Source organism: Anser brachyrhynchus, assembly GCF_964034855.1.
Source record: "Anser brachyrhynchus genome assembly, chromosome: Z".
Classification (NCBI taxonomy): Eukaryota; Metazoa; Chordata; class Aves; order Anseriformes; family Anatidae; genus Anser; species Anser brachyrhynchus.
Window position 1 is genome coordinate 64,709,798 of NC_137697.1, and position 17,434 is coordinate 64,727,231.

Sequence of the window (17,434 nt, forward strand, 5' to 3'; positions counted from 1 at the left end):
TGGAGCTAATGTTTTTATTTTTTCTGCGTTGAACGGAAGGAGTGTACAGCTTTGCCTCCCATGCAGCAGTTGTACGTTTTGTCTCTTTGACCATTAAGATCTGCATTTGTGTCTGATTTGGTTCTTGTTTGCAGCTCGCATTCATCGGTGTCATGGTTTCTGGCAATAGCTTCTCAGCTCTGCACCTGGACAACGTATAAGTATAGAAAACTTTTATTTTCCTCCCTGTCAGCAATAGCTCTCTGCTGCACTCCAGCGCTCTTGCCTACCATCATCTGACGCTGCCAGAGTTTGGTCTTGGTCCTATAGCTTCTGTTCTCTGAGATGCCCTGTCTGAGCCAGCTGTGACAGCATTTACATTCATCCCCATGAGCTAACTTCTGCATCCTCTTTATGCTTTTTTTTTTCCTTACACACCTCTTGAAAAGTCATAGATGCAGCTGTCAGAGTTGCAAATCAACTTTAAAAGTAGATACAAAGCTGCTTGACCACGTTAACCATGATCGAATGGCTGGAGGCACAAGGTATAAGTAAAAAAATGGTTTGTTTTTTAATTTGAGAGGGTGACTAGGAAAAACTAGCAGAAAAAAAACCTGTGATGTCTATCTCCTGCTGTCTTCACATCGGTCAGTGTCAGATGCCTTCTAGCAGAGGTGCTTTAGCCAACATCAGATTACAAGGACAACTGCATGAAATATACTTGACTGTGGAGTAAGGCAGGTAAGGCTCAAAGTAGCTTTTGGCCATAACAAAGGGACAGAAACCTCAGCTTACTTTCCTTCACTTTAAACTCTCTAGGGCTGTACCTGCTGCTTAAAGCTGGAACTCAGCAGCTCACGCTATTCTCTTTCTCTCCTGGCAGAAATTATGTCTCCAAGATCTTTCTCACAGCGGGTAAGCCACACCTGCCATCCCCGTCCTCCCCCTGCCACGACTGACTCCTCTTCCTCTTCTTTTTCAGTGAGGAAGAGGAGACTTGCGGAGCTGAACGGGCCTATTTTTCCCAAGTGCAGAACTGGAGTGTAGTTCCTGGCTACGGAGGTCATCCCCAGTGATCTGTGCTACACTGTGGAAAGCCAAAGGCAAAAGTGCCTTGACAGAGTATGTGTGGTGCCTCGGTTCTGTTTTATGCACTAACGGTTTAAGTTAACTAGTGGCTGTAGTAGAAGATTTTTATCCAGTAGAACTGTTGGTGTTTTCTGTAGAGTTGGAAACTATTCAAGCCAGTAACAACCTGACAATTTTATGCAATCTCAGTTTAGAGTGCATCCCAGTGTGAAAGTGACTTAATTAACCTGGGACCTATGTTTTCTATAAACTTTCTGCACGGTGTTTCATGTAGTTAGGATGTGGTATGCATGAGTGAAAGATTCAACTGTTTCACACAAATTACAGAAGTATCAAAAAAATACTTTATTTTTTTCGAAATTGATCTCAAATATCTACAGAGGAGCAACTAGTTTAACAAGCACTTCTGCTATCCAGAAATATGGCTGATTTCAGGAATTGTGAATTGTGATTTTTTACTGGCATTTGCTGAGTCAATTAGCTGGAAATGCTGTTTCAAATGCATCCCTGCATTTCTTAAAAAAGATTGATTCCCTACCCTTATCCCCCCAGTTAAATTTAAATTAAGGCCACCAATTATAAAATAAGACGCTCGAAAACTGACGTTGGAGGATGGGTTAATATTGTTCTATCCTGTGCATGTCTGAATAAAAACATCACCCTTAAGAGACCTGATGCAAACACCAACTCCCCAGAAACAGCCAAGCTAATCAGTAAATGACAGTCCTCTCTTCTAGTCCTCACTCCTGTCAGTTACACAATGATAAAAGTGCGTGTCCAGATTTTCACCAGAAACGAGTCAAATCCTCTCTCCACTGCTTTGTTGAGATGATCCTGCCCATTAATTAAATTTTGTTATGCTGGGGATTGTTTTGCTTACTTCCCCCCCTAACATCTGCATAAATGCAACACTGAACACTGCGCCCTAGAAAAGCTGCTAACAGAAACATCCCGACTGTGAATTTCTCCTGCACGCAGCCTGGCAGCTTTTTGTCAGCCCACCACCCATCCTCTAGCCTGGGAGCAATTCCCCCAGGAACACGCAGCTCCCAGGCTTGCTGTGGATTGAACCCAGGACTGTCCCATCCGAAATGCCTGCTGTTATCATGGCTGGGATCCTGGTCAGTATGAAGACTCGTCCGGCAGAACTGTTGCTGTACTAAAGCCTTATTCTTGGTCTGATGAAAACATGGCCTAGCAAGTTACTAGGATTTGTCTGTATACATCTGTTAAGAGTAAAGTTCTGCAGCCTCTTGCACGTACTCCTGGAAAGCCCCCAGATTTCTACAGTTTGTGTACAAATACAATTTGGCTCTGAAAAATAAAGCAGAGAAACACTATACTATCAGTGATGCGGGAAACATACTTGTTGCTCTTCAAATCTTAATAAATATGCTGATGATGCCAAATGAAATGCTTCACTATAGCTTCTTCTTCCTGCCCCCCCCAGCCCTGCAAGTTCCATTTCATAAAATTAAAAGAATACAGAAAAAACATGCTTGAAGACATATTAAAAAAAAATAATAATTAAAAAAAAGGTAGACAACCTCCTACCATATATACTACAAATACTTCAACTAATTCATCAGACCAGAGCCACACAGTTCCCGCTGAGCCATCCACCTAAATCTGCGTGGTTTGGGCTCAGCAGTCCCACTGACTTGAGAAGAACAAAAGCACCTTGTGTTCTGCTCTGGGAAACCCTGATGGTGCTCGGAAACCTGAACATGCAAGGAGACACCTGCCTGGCAGCAACACTGCCGTGACGGCAGCATTTTGTCTCGAACAACAACAAAAGCCCTTTAAAAAAAAAACACTTTTTCCCCTGTTTTGCTGAAGCAGCATCCACTTTAACCACGTAGTTCACACATGCATTAAGCTGATGGGATCGCTTCAGGTTCCTCAGCTGATCCTTAACGCACAGAGCTGCTTTGCTCAGCGCCAGGCTTTGTGGTGAAAGGCATCAAGTTGTGCAGCAACAGAGCTACAAAACGGTGATGTTTAGGGGCAAACGGATCCCTGTTTTGTCCCAGCAGCTCTCCAGGAAAAGGGGAAAAAGCCATGGGGTGATTGCAGCACCTGGCAGGCACAGCCAGTCCCGCGTAACTCTCACCTGCTCTTACTTCTCTCACTGCGGTTCCTGGATCCCCACACGCAGCACCTTACAGTTCCCATGGGAAGTCCTTACCGGTAGGAATTGCACAAAATCCAGAAGCCAGGATACAGAGACTGCTCATGGGATAACTTGCAAGAGACGGAGGATGCACCTTATCCTCCCCCTCACCTCCCTGCGGCAGAGGGAACCTCTCTGGGCCTCCCTCCATCTGTACTTCTCAACCCCCCTCCCCGCTTGTGCCTTAGTGCACAAGGACAAGAAGAGGTCCTGTGGCCCTCCTCTGCCTCTGAGGTAGGATCTCCCGCTGCCAGGAGCTCTCAGGACTGTACCTTGCAGCCGTGTCTCCCAAGTGGCAGACAGCTAGCTGGTTTTCAGCATTTACTGCTGCAGAATTAAGCACCACCAACATACAAATGAAGTGTGCTTGTGCAGTACTGTAAAAACTATGACGGAAGCACTAAGGGTTGTTTATCATCACAGCAGTTTCAGAAGCTTTTATATAAAATACAGTCTGCCGTGCCTCATTCTGTACTGAGAACTGATACAGAAACAGCCTTCCACAGGGACTACAGTGTTCCAGATTTGCAGACAGGCTAAATTATAAAATCTGGTCCTTTTTCACTTAATACCTGACAGAAAGAGATAGAATAGTATACAGGTTTGAGGACTGCCATCAGACCTCTAGACCAAGCCTGCAAGTAGAGCGTGGGTATTTTCCCACGAATACTCCAGGCCTCAAAACAAGCACAGAACGGCCAGCAAAACTTGGGAGGCGAGATGCCGGGGGACTACAGGTCCTGCTTCGACTTCTGCTTAAGATTTCTACTGATTGGAATTTTCCAGTTTCCCCTCTAGTATGGATTGCAGCATACAGAATCACTATTTTTTTCCATTCTGGAATGATTCCCCAAGTAGACACTTAAGTTTCGAAGTCCTGCTTCACGAAATGAGCTGTCACAAGGACTGTCACCACTGAATTCAGGGCAGCAGTGCTGAAGTACTTTGCTGTGCTCTGGCTGCAGTAGAGCCAGTGCCCCTGTCTTTAAGCTGCCAGTCAAGACACCAACGTGGCCATGCTGAATTCACAGCTGGGAGAGGGTTACAGTCTGCATGAAAGTAACATTGCCCTAACTATCACTAAGCAACTACAGAAACCTGAGTAAACATGCTTTTTTCTTGCTTTTAAAAGAAGTTGATGGTTTAAAACACAAAGCAAAAACTAAAACCACCAGTAACTGATTTTGATTTCTGAATGACTTAGTACCAAGAACGAGTGTAAGCTTCACAGACGTTTTTCAGTCGTGACACATCTTCTGCGTTACTAATAAAACCTTCCTGTACATTCTGCAGCATCAGGCACACTAAGCACCAGGCAGAGAAGTACTCTGAGCTCCTGTGCTGTGGGATCCCTTCAAAGTCCAAGATGCTTTCTCCACTAATAGGAGCTTAAAATTGCATAAGCATCTCCCAGCTTTTGAAAAATTCAACCCCTGTTTACGAAGCACAAATTCTCCCCAGATCTTGGGTAATTTAACTCGGATAAGGGATCTGGCCATCTCCTTATGGCTGTTGCTGACATTTCCACACTTCGGCATCGCTACCAGTGCCATAGCTGGTATTTTGACAGTCTCCGTGCTCCCCTCTGTGTGTCTCAGTTCCAACATGCTTCAAGCTGTTGTCTTTTCTCTGGTGCGAGCAGAGCTGGATATTTCACGTACTGACAAGCTGAGGGAAGCAGTTCCCAGGCGGATCGAAGTGGCAAAACGAGAATTACTTCTGCTGTTCAAGCCACAGGTCATACAGAACGAGTACAGCTGAGCAGACAGCACCTGTGAGCAATGCACGTCCTCAGTCTTTGCTCCAGTTGTGACAGGGCCTTATCCCTTCCTCCAGTTTTACACTGGAGTCAAGTCTGTGACTTAGGCGACCACCCCTTGCTTCTCACTGGTGTAAAGTGAGAGATACACGCATATGGCATGTACATGGGAGTACCTTCAGCTCTAAACTGGTCACGTAGCCAGAAATTGATAAATCTGCAGTCTTCATCATGCTAGCACTAGCTATTGCAGCAAATGCAGGATTAATGGAGCAGCCAGACAGATCCACCTCCAGGCAGGAAGAACAGAATGGATTTTTGTGGTTTTTTTTTTTTTTGGTTTCAGTTTCTTTAGAATTGTGAGCAGCTGTGTCCCATCACATTCTCTGCTGCAAAATCCCCATGGTAGAGGCCCTGCTACAAGACTGTACCCGGAAAGAGGAATCCTGTAGCACCGGTAATAGGTTGGGCACTCCGGTAATTTACACTCAAGTAACGCACAGTTTTTCAGGACTTAAAGGCGGGTTATAAACAAGACTTTCAAAGCCAACAGATTTTTGTGATTCCAAACCTAGCTGAATAGCAGACACGGATCTGGTTTTAGAAGCCCTTTGCATTAGCACAATGTCAGATTAACTAATGAAACAGTTTGAACTTTTCTGGCATCCAGCGTCCCTCGCGAGATATGTTCAACAGGTACCCTTGGCCTTCTCTTTGTACATTCACACTCCTCCTTAAGTGTCTGTCCTGAAGCCCCTGAAGTCGCTTCGAGCTCCTTCTCTTGACACACAGGACAGCAAGCTGTAAGACCTTTCTTTCGACAACTCGGGCATGTCAGGACGAGCTGCCGGCAGTGCTGGCTGGAACAAAGTTTATACTGGTCCCACAGCGTCCCACAGTACCTGCATGCTGGAGGGAGGAGGAAAAAAACACGTTAACACCCACATTGTCCCATCTGTCCCCCTTGCAGAGGGTTTTCTGTGGCACCAGGAGGCTGGAATCTCATTTAAGTGGCTATCCATTTGTCTTCCAGGTATTTTATTCCTGCTTTAGCTTGATATTCTAGAACATAGTTCATTTTTGAACTTCTGGTTTTGATGTAAAAAACTTGAGACAGCTGTCTCTCCAGACAAAGTGCTCGCTACTGCTTCCTCTAGCTCAGATCAGACAGATCTGACAGAGCAGATCTCTGCTGCCAGGAGCACCATAAAGAACCATATGCTGGTGGAGAGGAGCCCAGTACCCAGGAACGTTGCCTGCTAGTGAAAGGGATGCCATGGGACTCCTGTCCACCTGAAAGCAGTGGCACATGGGGTGTCACTTGCAGTCCTAGCAGAGTCCTTCCGCACCATCAGACAGGTTTTGGCCCTTGAACAAAAAGCTTTCTGCCCATTTCAGCTGCACCATTGAGAAGGTGCCTACTTCAACACTTCTCCTTGAAGCTTCTGTAGAAAATGGCTGTGATATACCCAGTGTGTTCTGTTGCTACACCATGCCAGAAACCGTCAAGATGAGTACGGTAAAATGCAGAGGAGGAGTGGGAGGTTACGCTGAGAAAGTTAACCACGCTGAGAAAAAACAGCACTGCATACAAAAAAGGCTAGAGCCGAGTTCCTTCTATTTGTACCTAGCAACAGAGAAGACGACAACAGGCATTTCATTTGGAATAGCTGAAGAGTGACCCCAGCCAGAAGACCAGGCAATGTTCTTAACGACTTCAACTAGAGGTCACTGAAATTCTACATGCCGCAGAAACTATTAAAGCATAAGAACAACTAACTGCTGCAGTGCGTAGCGCCTCCACATTCCCAGTGCCTGTCAGTCCGTGCCGACGTTCTCAGACCTCTGGAGCAGAGACCAGCTGACACCAGAACTCTGTAACGCTGCGGTTACTTGGCCAACCACAGTCTGATCATCTGTGTGCAACAAGTGGGTAACAACAGCAGTGTGTGACATCCCCGCAGCTGCTGACGGCTCATAACTGCAGCTGTTCCGCAGGGGATGCTTCGTTTTACTCACGCAGCTTTAGAGAACTCTGTTTAGTGCCCCCTTTTGCTCTTGTTTCTGTTTTATGTGTTAAAACCTTGATTAGAGTTGATTATCATCATGAACAGTGACAGTACTAACAGATCAAAGTGAGTACGAGGATGAAATACACAGACCAATCTGTCTCCCCCCGTTCTACGCATCTCTGTGGAAAACTCTGCCGTCACTTCCCAGCATTTTGCACTCACATTACCTAGTCTTACCTGAGATGACATCTTCATTGGAACAAATGGAGAAACGATCATCAAATACAAACAGCTTCCCCCTGTAGAATCCATCCGGAAACTCTTCCAGGTACTTGTGAATTCCACCTTTTAGCTGGTACACCTCTTTGCACACTGCCTGTTTCAAGCACAACAGCAGAAATGCTGAAGGAGACGGCAGCAGTGGGACTGTGCCAGAGCTACCAAAGCGAATTCGGAAATGACACCACGGGTCACGGAGAGGAAGCAGTTTCTCCGTGACCATCAGATGGCAGCGGGTGTGCCCACAAATCTAGTCAGTGCTACTGGGTGGCTCTCATAATGCTGGCTTGTTGACATAAGCCTAAAGGAGCAGTTGATAGTACAGTCAAAAAAAGGCTGGTAACCACCTTGGCTGAGGGAGGTTTGCTGCACCACAGATCAGACACTTTTGAACCTCTGTGAACCACTGCTGCTTCTGTTTTTTGTTTGTTTGTTGTTTGTTTTTGTGTGTGTGTGTGTGTGTGTTGAACTGTTAACAGGTGCAGAATTTCTCAAGGTTCATGTTCGTAAGGCAGAGAAAGAACCAAGGTTTACATCTCAGGAGAACATGCATGTGTGCTGCCCCCTTTCTCCTTAAGGTAGGGACCCAGGACAATGGTGGGATGGAAGACACGATTAGAACAATAAAATGTGTGAAGGATTTAACTCCACAATACTGGGAAATCACTGACTTGATGACTTTCCTCACACTGAAATGCTCAAGCTGTGCAGTAATGAGCACAGAGCGTAACTTAGATAGAGCTTGTGGAAACACAGCAGAATGCTCTCAAACCCTCCTCAAACACCATTACAATGGTCGAGGCACTTACAAATAAATACCTCTTCTCAGTGAATGGTTCACTTCTTTCACAGAGCAATCACTGCTGTGACTGCAGTCCGTGCACATCACGCTGAGCTGCAATAAATCCGCGTCCTTGACAGGCAGCATAAAGCAAATGTGAGACACCCTCCTCCCCACACTGAGCACTTTATGCTCAGTAAGAATTTCACAACAAAAGAGAAGACAATCACCCTCACAGCAGTCTCAACTCCCGACACTTGTGCCCTCAGAATGACATTTCACCTTGCTCAGTAGGTAAGCAGAGCCTCTTTCACAGCGAATGCCTCCCGTGCAGTACATCAGGACACGCTTGTTTTTAAAAAGCTCCAGGTTTTCATCGACATAGCTGGGAAAATAGCTGAACTTCCTGATGTCTGGGGCCAGACAGCCCTGGAAGTGTCCCTGCAATAACAACAGACAGGCACGTGAGTGGTTATAGGCTGTCTTACATGGCAAGGTCTACACCTCAAGCTACAGGAAGTAACAAATTTTGGGGCCAGGACAACTGGGTCACTGCACACACCCAACAATGCAATACTTTTTTCCTAGGAAGAAAGGCTGAGAAAGCTGGGGCTGTTCAGCCTGAAGAAGAGAAGGCCCCTGGGAGACCTCGCTGCAGCTTTTCAATACTTAGAGGGGGCTTATAAAAAAGATGGGAGAGCAACTTTTTGCTCGGACAGATAGTGATAGGACAAGGGGGAATGGTTTTAAACTTCCAAAAGGGAGATTTTAATTGAATGTTAGGAGGAAGTTCTTCACTGAGAAGGTGGTGAGGCACTGGAACAGGTTGCCCAGAGAGGTCGTGGATGTCCCATCCCTGGAGGTGTTCAAGGCTGGGCTGGATGGGGCCCTGAGCAACCTGGTCTGGGGGATGGCATCCCTAACATGGCAGGGGGCTTGGAACTGGGTGATCTTCAAGGTCCCTTCCAACCCAAACCATTCTATGGTTCTGTGATACTTCAGGCTGCTCCTCAACTGCATTTATGCAACAAAATAGCTGTTAAAATCTACAAGGAAATTCTGGACACACTTCTCATTCAGCATGGAGCTAGGTAGAACAGGATTGTCAGAGAGGATAAACTACAGCGGTGCAGAAGAGCTGGTACACGGGAAATGGAAGGACAGGATGCCCCCACTCTTCTTGGCATATGGGGCAGTGCAAAAATGCTAGAAAGTGTCCTTACAAATTACACTATTTTTACTTCGAACAGTAAACTTCTCACTGCTCTTCTTCTATGGACTGCTTTGTCTTCTTCCTGCCCCAAGCTGTACAAGCACCCTGCCAGGCAGGACCCGTACTGGGTTGCTCCACAGGGTCGTGCAGGGTCCTCCGCTGCTTGTGTCTAACAACCACTGCTAAACTGAACGTGGCACTTATTTCAGTCAATGTGATCTCTCCTCCAGAGTAAAGGTACACCCCGACAACGTCAAGTGCTTCCCCGCAGAACCTGTAACACTGCAAGAAGCAAGCCAACAACACTTACTATTTTACTTTCGTAAAAGTTCCTGCAATCCAGCAAGATGGTATCGCTTTGTCCTTGACTGGCCTGAGACAGATACTGTTCTACTTCTCTATGAAATTCCTGAGGGGATAAATGGATTCCTTTAGATAAAAAAAAAAAATAGAGATAAAGAAGTTGTGAGAATCAGAACTACAACATGTTATATATGATCTCTCATTGACTCAGATTCTCCTCAAATTTCCAACCTAAAAGACGTTTTTTTTTCTGCGACTATTCAGAGTTTGCATCCCAACTCAACCACCTAAGTTTATCTGTGTTCAGCTTCTATTGGTGAATGAACGAAAACACAACGCTGTTCCACATGACAGAAGCAGCAGCAGACAGTTGCCTGTCCGTATGACCTTTGTTTTGTTCCCCTGGCAACTCTTACAACTGTGAAAAACAGTGTAATATGTTTCCTTCCACTTGGCTCATCTTTCATTATATTTGGATGGGCAGAACCCTACAGAGACACAACTTTTTCACTGAAATTAATCCCTTTTGAACAAAATGGAAAATTTCCGTGAGCATGTACTCTACTTGCAATGCGACCTGAATTTACTTAAAGTTTCTCAGCTTTAAGGTTGCTCAGGACTCCCAGCTCACTGGAAAACAAAGTCTCCCCCACCAAAATCCCCTACTTATAGAAATCTGCCAGCAACAAAACCTCATGACAGAAATAAAAAATGTCCAGAACTGCTCTGCTAATTGTTATTTGTAGAGCTACTGCTTACTGTCCAAGTGTATAGGAATACAAGTACAATTTAGGACAGCTCACAGAAGTTTTATGAACTATGATCACAGCAAGAGAACATCTGGACAGCAGCTCTCCCTCTGCTCCCGTTCTCAGCCAAGGGACTGAAGAGACCCAACATATACACTGTTTTAGAAAAAGAGAAAGGGGTGATGAAAAACGATCACTCCAATGCTAACAAAACCAGGTATCCCCAGCTGGGAGGGATGGACTCTAAACAATCATTTAAATGTTTACAAGAGCAGTTATCCATTCCTGGGAGGGATGGGCTCCTTGTTACAGTTAAGTAGCTTGTTAACTGCCATGATGGTACGAAGGAATCAGGCATGAATAACGTGAATAAAATGGTACGGAGAGATGGCTTGTGGCATAGCCCACAGGAGTTTTACATCCAGTATAATCTTAGCTCAGAAGTGGGGAGTTGAAACAATCACAGACTGTTAGCTTTTGCTTGAAAGGAATGTTCTTTTATTTGGGATAAACTTCACTGCCAGACCTCTCAAATCTTTAATATGAGTAAGTCTACTAACACATTACCATCTACGTAAGTGTCCTCATAGCAGGTGCATAGCTATGTACTTCTTACTGGGCTTAATCCATACTAAGCAGCTATAGGTGGCAGAAAACAAATGCCACTTGTGCCGGCGGCTGGCGTGATCCTGATACAAAACCTGGTTCTGCTTTACTGTGATAGGTGCACGGCTGTTTTAACTTCAACACGAGGAAAGTCAGGTCAGCAGTCCCAGGCATAGGAAAATGCATACAAATACCCAAGTGTAAGCTTCAGCGGGATTCTAACACCTTATAAAAAAAGTTAAGCACAGCTTTCTGCATCCACAGCATGAGAATCCACTGGATCCACAAGACTCTACGGAAAACTCTTCCTACACAACTTGGTTCTTACACCAGGCTGATAGAGCACTGGAGCTCTTTATACTTACCGTTTATGAGCAAGCAGTCTCAAGCACCGACAAAATATTTATGCCAAATAATCTCATGCTTTGAAGTGTCTTTCCCAATCATCACACGTAATCTCACCTTACATCTGCCTTTAGCAGGTGTCCAAAGACATTCCCCGATTGAAGATAAAAGTATTTGCTTACTCCAAAAGTCATTTGAACTATTACAATTTGCTACAAAAAGGACAGTTAACTCTCAGCTTTTTGAAGCAGCTAAACACTTAGCAAAACAAAACCTGGGCCAGCAAATTCCTTACACCATTAACTTCTGACTACCAGTAAGGGATCAATTCATCTACTTTAGATGCCTTCTGTATCCACTGTGTCCTGGCCACTGCACAGAAGGAAGTGTTTCTTGGTGAAGATACTTTATTCTTCACTTACCTCTCAGTAAGGTGAGAGGCTTTGTTTTTCACGAAATCAACTTACCAGTTTCTTTATAAGAGACTTTTTTTGGATCAATGCCCATAGGTACAATTTCTTTAAATACTCCAACTCGAAGGTCTGGGAAACAGTGAGCTCCTCCTGCACTTCTCTAGGAAATTAAACACAGAAATAATCCAACGCAATTGCCAGGTATCAAGATCAAAAACATACACTCATTTTAATTTCTACATTCCACTGGAATATGAATATGTCTTGGTGGCTGAGGGAAAGATCCTGCAAAGATCCACATTCTGCATCCAGAGGGTTAGGGAGTGGTCCCCTCCTGCAACCCAACAGAAAGATGTCCTAGTCCCAGTGCCTACCCAGCAGGTGAGACGGGCACCATTTGGCATGAGAAGCAGAATCACCACGGAGTCGTAAGGCTGAGAAAGCTGTTCTTAGTCAGAAACAACGTTGCTAGCATCTATCATGAAAAAGTCAGTGCCGCTACTGAGCGTGCCGACACGTTACACAAATAACCTCTTTTCAGTGGTAGATCATGGTGATGCATCTGGTCCCTGCACTTCTCCTCAGCTCCTATGACCCCCCACTGCAAGCACAGTGCAGCACGATCCCAGCTCTCAAGGAAATCAGTTCACAGCAACTATAGCGGCCATTGGATATTTTCACAGCCCCAGTCCCAATTTTCATTCCTCTATTCCCCTCTCTTCCTGGCACAGGAACCTGAAACACTCACTTACTTGGCTATACGGCATGCAGAGGAACCATGAGACAGAAAATAACAACAAAAGCTAACACAAGAGTGGTGGTGCTCAGACACGTAATGCAAGGCTGGAGATTTTGCCAAAGTAAAATTCCATCCCCACTTTGTTTTTGCAACTGCACATCACTGTAACTAAAAGGTCAGACTTATCCTTGAAATTCATCCAAAGACAACACTCAATTGAAGAGCTAAGACTGAATCGGCACTGCAGTTCTGTACAAGATTTGAGTGTCATGAGCTTCACTAACTCTTTTGGATTTAGTTACGTGCTGAGAACAAAGTGGTACTCCCTGCAAATAAAACTGTGCAGAAAAGAAAATGGTAATCAAAGCAGCAGCTTTCCTTCCTCACAGAGAAAGTACGTACAGTGATGGGGCAGCAAAAGCCCACCAGCATGCCACGTGGTGCCAGCTATAGCTGTCACCACCAGCACAATCAACTAATGTGTTCAGGCTCAGGCAGAAGTCAGCACCCCACCCTCCCTCTGGTCAGGCACTGACTGGAGTAGGGAAGAACCCCTTGACTCTGCCCATGTATTTTTTTTCTAAAGCAAATCCAATTCATGGAATTGACAGTGGACACCATCAGGACAACAAAGCCTGCAAGAAACCTAAACCAGCAGGCTTCTAGGCGAGGATCTCAAGTCAGCGTGAAGAAGAGAGCGGGAGAATATTTTACATGGATTAATGCAAGCTGTGATGCCTAGGTTTTGGCACTCAAGTCAGAGAAAATGCTTGTTGAAGAATAGTGGAGAAGTGTGTTCCCTCCCTCACCTGTGTGCAGCCTGCATGACTTTGCATCTGCTGCCACCACTGCTCACAACACCTGCTGCAACTGCTTGCACCAGCAGATACCTAAACAAAGTTAGTTTAGGAATTTACCAGTGCAGGCAGAGCAGAACTGCTAGAGCAAAAGCGTACTAACAAAAAGCAGTGTGCTCATTTCTCAGTCATTAAACGTCCTGCATTAACAATGTCTGTGTAGAAATTACTTTTACATACCTTGAAATCATCTTGACACAAAATGTCTTTGAACAGAGGCTGGGAAAGCATGACTTCAATGTAGAGACTGGTAGCTGCTTTGCTTCCGCCAACTGTTCCATTGATTCCTTCTGAAGCAACTCGTACCTAGAAGGCAAGAGGAGAAGCTGGGGCTAAGGTTTAGTAACAGCAGAAACAGATCGTGGTGACAGACTGGGTGACAAAAGGCAGACACAGAAGTAGATTCAGAAAAGAGACTACTGAGGAAGGAAGGAAGGAAAAGAGTTATAGTGAAGCTGAGCAGAAAGAACATAGTAAAACAAAAACTGAAATAAATATCTAGTAATTGCTTTTAAGCCATTTCAGAAGACTGACATCAAGAGAGTCAGGTAAGCTCGAGCAATAAAATGGTTAGTGGTTAACAAACAAATCCTGCAGTCAGAATTAAAATCCCCACTGAAGTCTGCTTCAGGAACAGTGGGATGGTGCTCAGTGATAAACGGAAGATGTGGATATGCATAATATGGCGTGCAATATTAAATGTCACTGTGAGTCATTTTACCTACAGCACTGACGTAAATGAAGAAAAACTCTGAGGCGGTGAAAAAAAGACTGAATACAAAAGCGGAAAAAAAAAGTGCTTGAAAAGGCAAATGCTGAACCTGATTTGGAAAAGAAAAAAAAATGGAAAAAAACAAGAAAAAAAAGAAACACAAACCCAACCACCAGACAAGATACCTGATCAAAAAAAAAAGCTAACGCATCAGAATATTTCAGCCCCAGACTGTGCAGATGTAGAATAGGGACGGTGTGTTCCTTTCATTCCTTCTGAGCAAGGAAGGCTGGGTTTGTACAATGCAGGTCTGTACAATCTGTTCTGCTTTAAACAGCAGCAGCTCTGGGAAAACTGTCAGAGACAAGACGCAAGTCTGTTAGCTGAGTTAGAGTGCCGTGAGAAATTTCTGTTCCCACTCCTGAGATGCAGAAAATTAAGAACAAGAAAACGAAGCAAAGGGAGTAATAAAAACTTTGGGAAGGAAACAAAAAAAAAAAAAAATTGTGCTTTGATGGTACAGTCCATCCTGGTCGAGTCTTCTGTATTTCTGTGTATGAGATGACCCCAAGTTGTGCCAGGGGAGGTTTATGTTGGATATCAGGAAAACTGTCTTCAGTGAAAGGGCTGTGAGGCCTTGGAGCAGGCTGCCCAGGGAAGTGGTTCAGGCACCATCCCTGGAGGCATTCAAAAGACGTGTAGATGTGGTGCTTAGGGACATGGCTTAGTAGAGGACGAGGCAGTGCTAGGTCGGTGGTTGGACTTTATGATCTTAGAGGTCTTTTCCAACCTAAATAGTTATGATCCTTCACCAGAGCATTCAGACATTGTCCATACAATAATTTCTAAGAAGCTAGGCCAGGAGGAGCTGACATGCATGTTCAGAATTTAAAAAAAAGTCAGTACAGGAAACAAAGGACTAACAAGAAAGTAAGAAACAAAAAACACAGTAGGTGTTAGAAAGAAAAAAAAAATTGGAAGCAGAAAATCCAAATAGGAGGAAATGGGGCAGATATTCTCTGCAGAGATTCAGACCAAGAAAGGGAAGACATCTGCCAGTATCAGGAGTGCAGAGAGGTGGCTCCAGTGCACCCACACAGTTAATCACCGAGTGCTGAGGCTGGTCTCCTACCACTGGCATAGAAAGAAAGGCTACTCAGAAAGACAAGTCACAGGTAAAAGTAGTGCCCTGCTCGGAGCTGTCCTCTTGGAAAATCTTCCTCCCCACAGACAGCCTAGGGACATCAGCTTTGTGAACCTGAAACGCCCCCACCCACAGCCTCCAGAAGCCACCCGGACTCTTTACTCTATCCTCCAGGAAATGAAAAGCACAAAGACGCTGTGCAGGAACCAGCACTGATACCCTGTGGCGTTACCTAAGCTGCCAGTTGCTCCCTTCTCACTCCTGACAGCGTGGGTTACGGCTGGGTGCAGTGACCCTGCCTGTCAGCACGCTGTACCTCAAGGAGGCAGCAACACACCACGCAGCCGGGCTGCGCTGCGCTGCACGAGCAGCTTGGCCTTCGGAATGTGCTGCACAGGCTGAGCTCTGCCTGACAACCCAGGAGCCCACAGGCAGCTCCCTCCCACAGTCCCACAGCAGTAATTGTGGCGTCTATGTGTCCTCGGCTCCGTGTGAAAGCCCATCCAGAAGTTCCCACGTGAGCATCCTTTTTGTTTGACAGCAGGAATGATGGCTGGACTTCTTTTCCTGTTAAAAAACTCTGTAGCAGTTTCAATGAGCAGAGTGGGTTAACCCTTCCACGGGCCGGGGGTGCACAACTCATGCTTCTCAGCATCAGAAGGGATGTAAGATTACCTGTACTTTCTTTTTCTCTGTAGCTTTAGCCCTAATAAGCAGCTTTCTGAATGATACTTTACAGAGTCCGAGTGCTTTTCTTAATGGAATTGTAACAGACAAAACAGTCGAGGACGCACATGCCACATCATCCTGCACTAAACAAAGGCAACGTATGGAATACAACCGTTGCTTAAAACCTTACCTTGCCAGTGAGATGCAGATGCTCGCACAGCGCCTTTTGCCAAGCACAGAGTTTCTCTGGATCCCTCACCTCGCAGTAGCAGTAATACAGAAGTACTTCTCCCGCCTTGCTGCCCATAGCATGGCAAAGACGAACAAACAGGAAAGGGATGTTAGAGTCGAAAGCTCAAAAATACATTATTAGTGCTAACTTTTCAGAAAGTGGGAAATTTTCTTCTGGTGGATGTGGTGGGGAGAAAACAAAACTTTGAGGGGTTAGCACTGCAGGGTTTGATTCTTACCAAGAGAAAGAATATGGACCAAGGGAAGCTCCTACATTCCTCGGGACTAGTCACGAAGTGAACTTACCTGTACAGCACAGGACATCTCTGCCAGTGGCCTGCTCAAGTTTCCCTCAACAGACAGGCTACAAGAACTCTTTTCTTTTTTTTTTTTCTTATGGGCATACAACTGTCTCACTAAGTGCTTAATCTTGCAAGCTTGCACACCAAATATTCAAGCTATTTAAAGAAAAAAAATAAAATTTTCAGTGAGATTGTAGGTAGCTGCGTTCTGCGCAGCAAGGGTTGGATTCTCTACCAGAGAAAAAGTGTGAACCTAGTTACTTGTAAGTGAGGATCCCTTGGTTTTCCTGGATGACTGGTGAGAAAGGACCTGTGCGGAGCATCTCCTGCTGTTCCGCTCCTCCTTACTGTCGTCCTTCCTTGCTGACAGGCCTGAGCTCTCCAACAACACACGCACGGGCTCGCTTGAACGAGGTGCAAAGGCACAGCTCTGACAGCTTGCTCCCACAACAAACACCGCGGTGTGCCTGCACTCTGCAGGGGCGCGAGGGGAACTGGGAGGGAGCTGAAGCCAGACAAGTGCCGGCAGCAGGGGGGACGCACAGGCAGCGGCCGGCTTGCAGAGGGATGTGCAGGTGGTGTTTGGGGACCGGGGGGTGTGTGTGAGAACCCCCCCCGCAGCCGGCGGCGGGGCCGGGGCCGCCCCGCGGCCGCTCCTTACCTCTCCAGCTCGCCGGGGCCGAGGTGCCGGGTGTCGGGCAGCTCGTCGCACACCTCCGCGCCGCGCTCGCGCCCCGCCGCCCCTCGGTGCGCCTCGCCCTGCCCCTGCCCGTGTCCGTGTCCGTGTCCGTGTCCGTGTCCGCGGGGCGGCGGGCGCAGCTCGGCGCCGTGCTGGGTGCCCACATGCCTGTGGATGCCGCCGCGCTCGCGGAACGTCTGCCGGCAGCACCGCCACCACACGGCGCCCGCGGCGCCCGCCGGCACCTCCCTCGCCTTGACGAAGGCGGAGAAGGCCGCCCTGAGCGCCGACGCCCGCTGCTTCCTCGCACCGCCGCCCCCCGCCCCGGGCCCCGCCGGCGGCGCCTCGCCCGGCGCCATCTTGCCGCCGCCGCCGCCTCCTCCTCCCCCCCCCCCCCGGG

At 46.4% G+C, this 17,434-nt stretch overlaps 2 protein-coding genes across 4 annotated transcripts in view; one reads left to right on the forward strand and one right to left on the reverse strand.

Annotated features, from left to right (window-relative positions):
- TMOD1 (tropomodulin 1) overlaps nucleotides 1-2,477 on the forward strand; it is a 23,887-nt gene extending 21,410 nt beyond the window's left edge. For all 3 annotated transcript variants that reach the window (XM_080573051.1, XM_080573053.1, XM_080573052.1), the window contains exon 10: nucleotides 962-2,477. In XM_080573051.1, the coding sequence (XP_080429177.1) occupies nucleotides 962-1,026 (65 nt within the window). In that variant the 3' untranslated portion in view covers nucleotides 1,027-2,477. The remainder of the gene's footprint in view (nucleotides 1-961) is intronic.
- Nucleotides 1,390-17,428, reverse strand: TSTD2 (thiosulfate sulfurtransferase like domain containing 2). The gene is made up of 8 exons (XM_080573046.1): nucleotides 17,017-17,428; nucleotides 16,013-16,121; nucleotides 13,478-13,603; nucleotides 11,756-11,861; nucleotides 9,596-9,714; nucleotides 8,355-8,513; nucleotides 7,250-7,388; nucleotides 1,390-5,909 (listed from the first exon to the last, which is right to left on the reverse strand). Exons 1-8 carry the CDS (start codon nucleotides 17,391-17,393, stop codon nucleotides 5,617-5,619), a joined length of 1,428 nt encoding a protein of 475 aa, XP_080429172.1. The 5' UTR covers nucleotides 17,394-17,428; the 3' UTR covers nucleotides 1,390-5,616.
- Nucleotides 17,429-17,434: the final 6 nt, after the last annotated feature.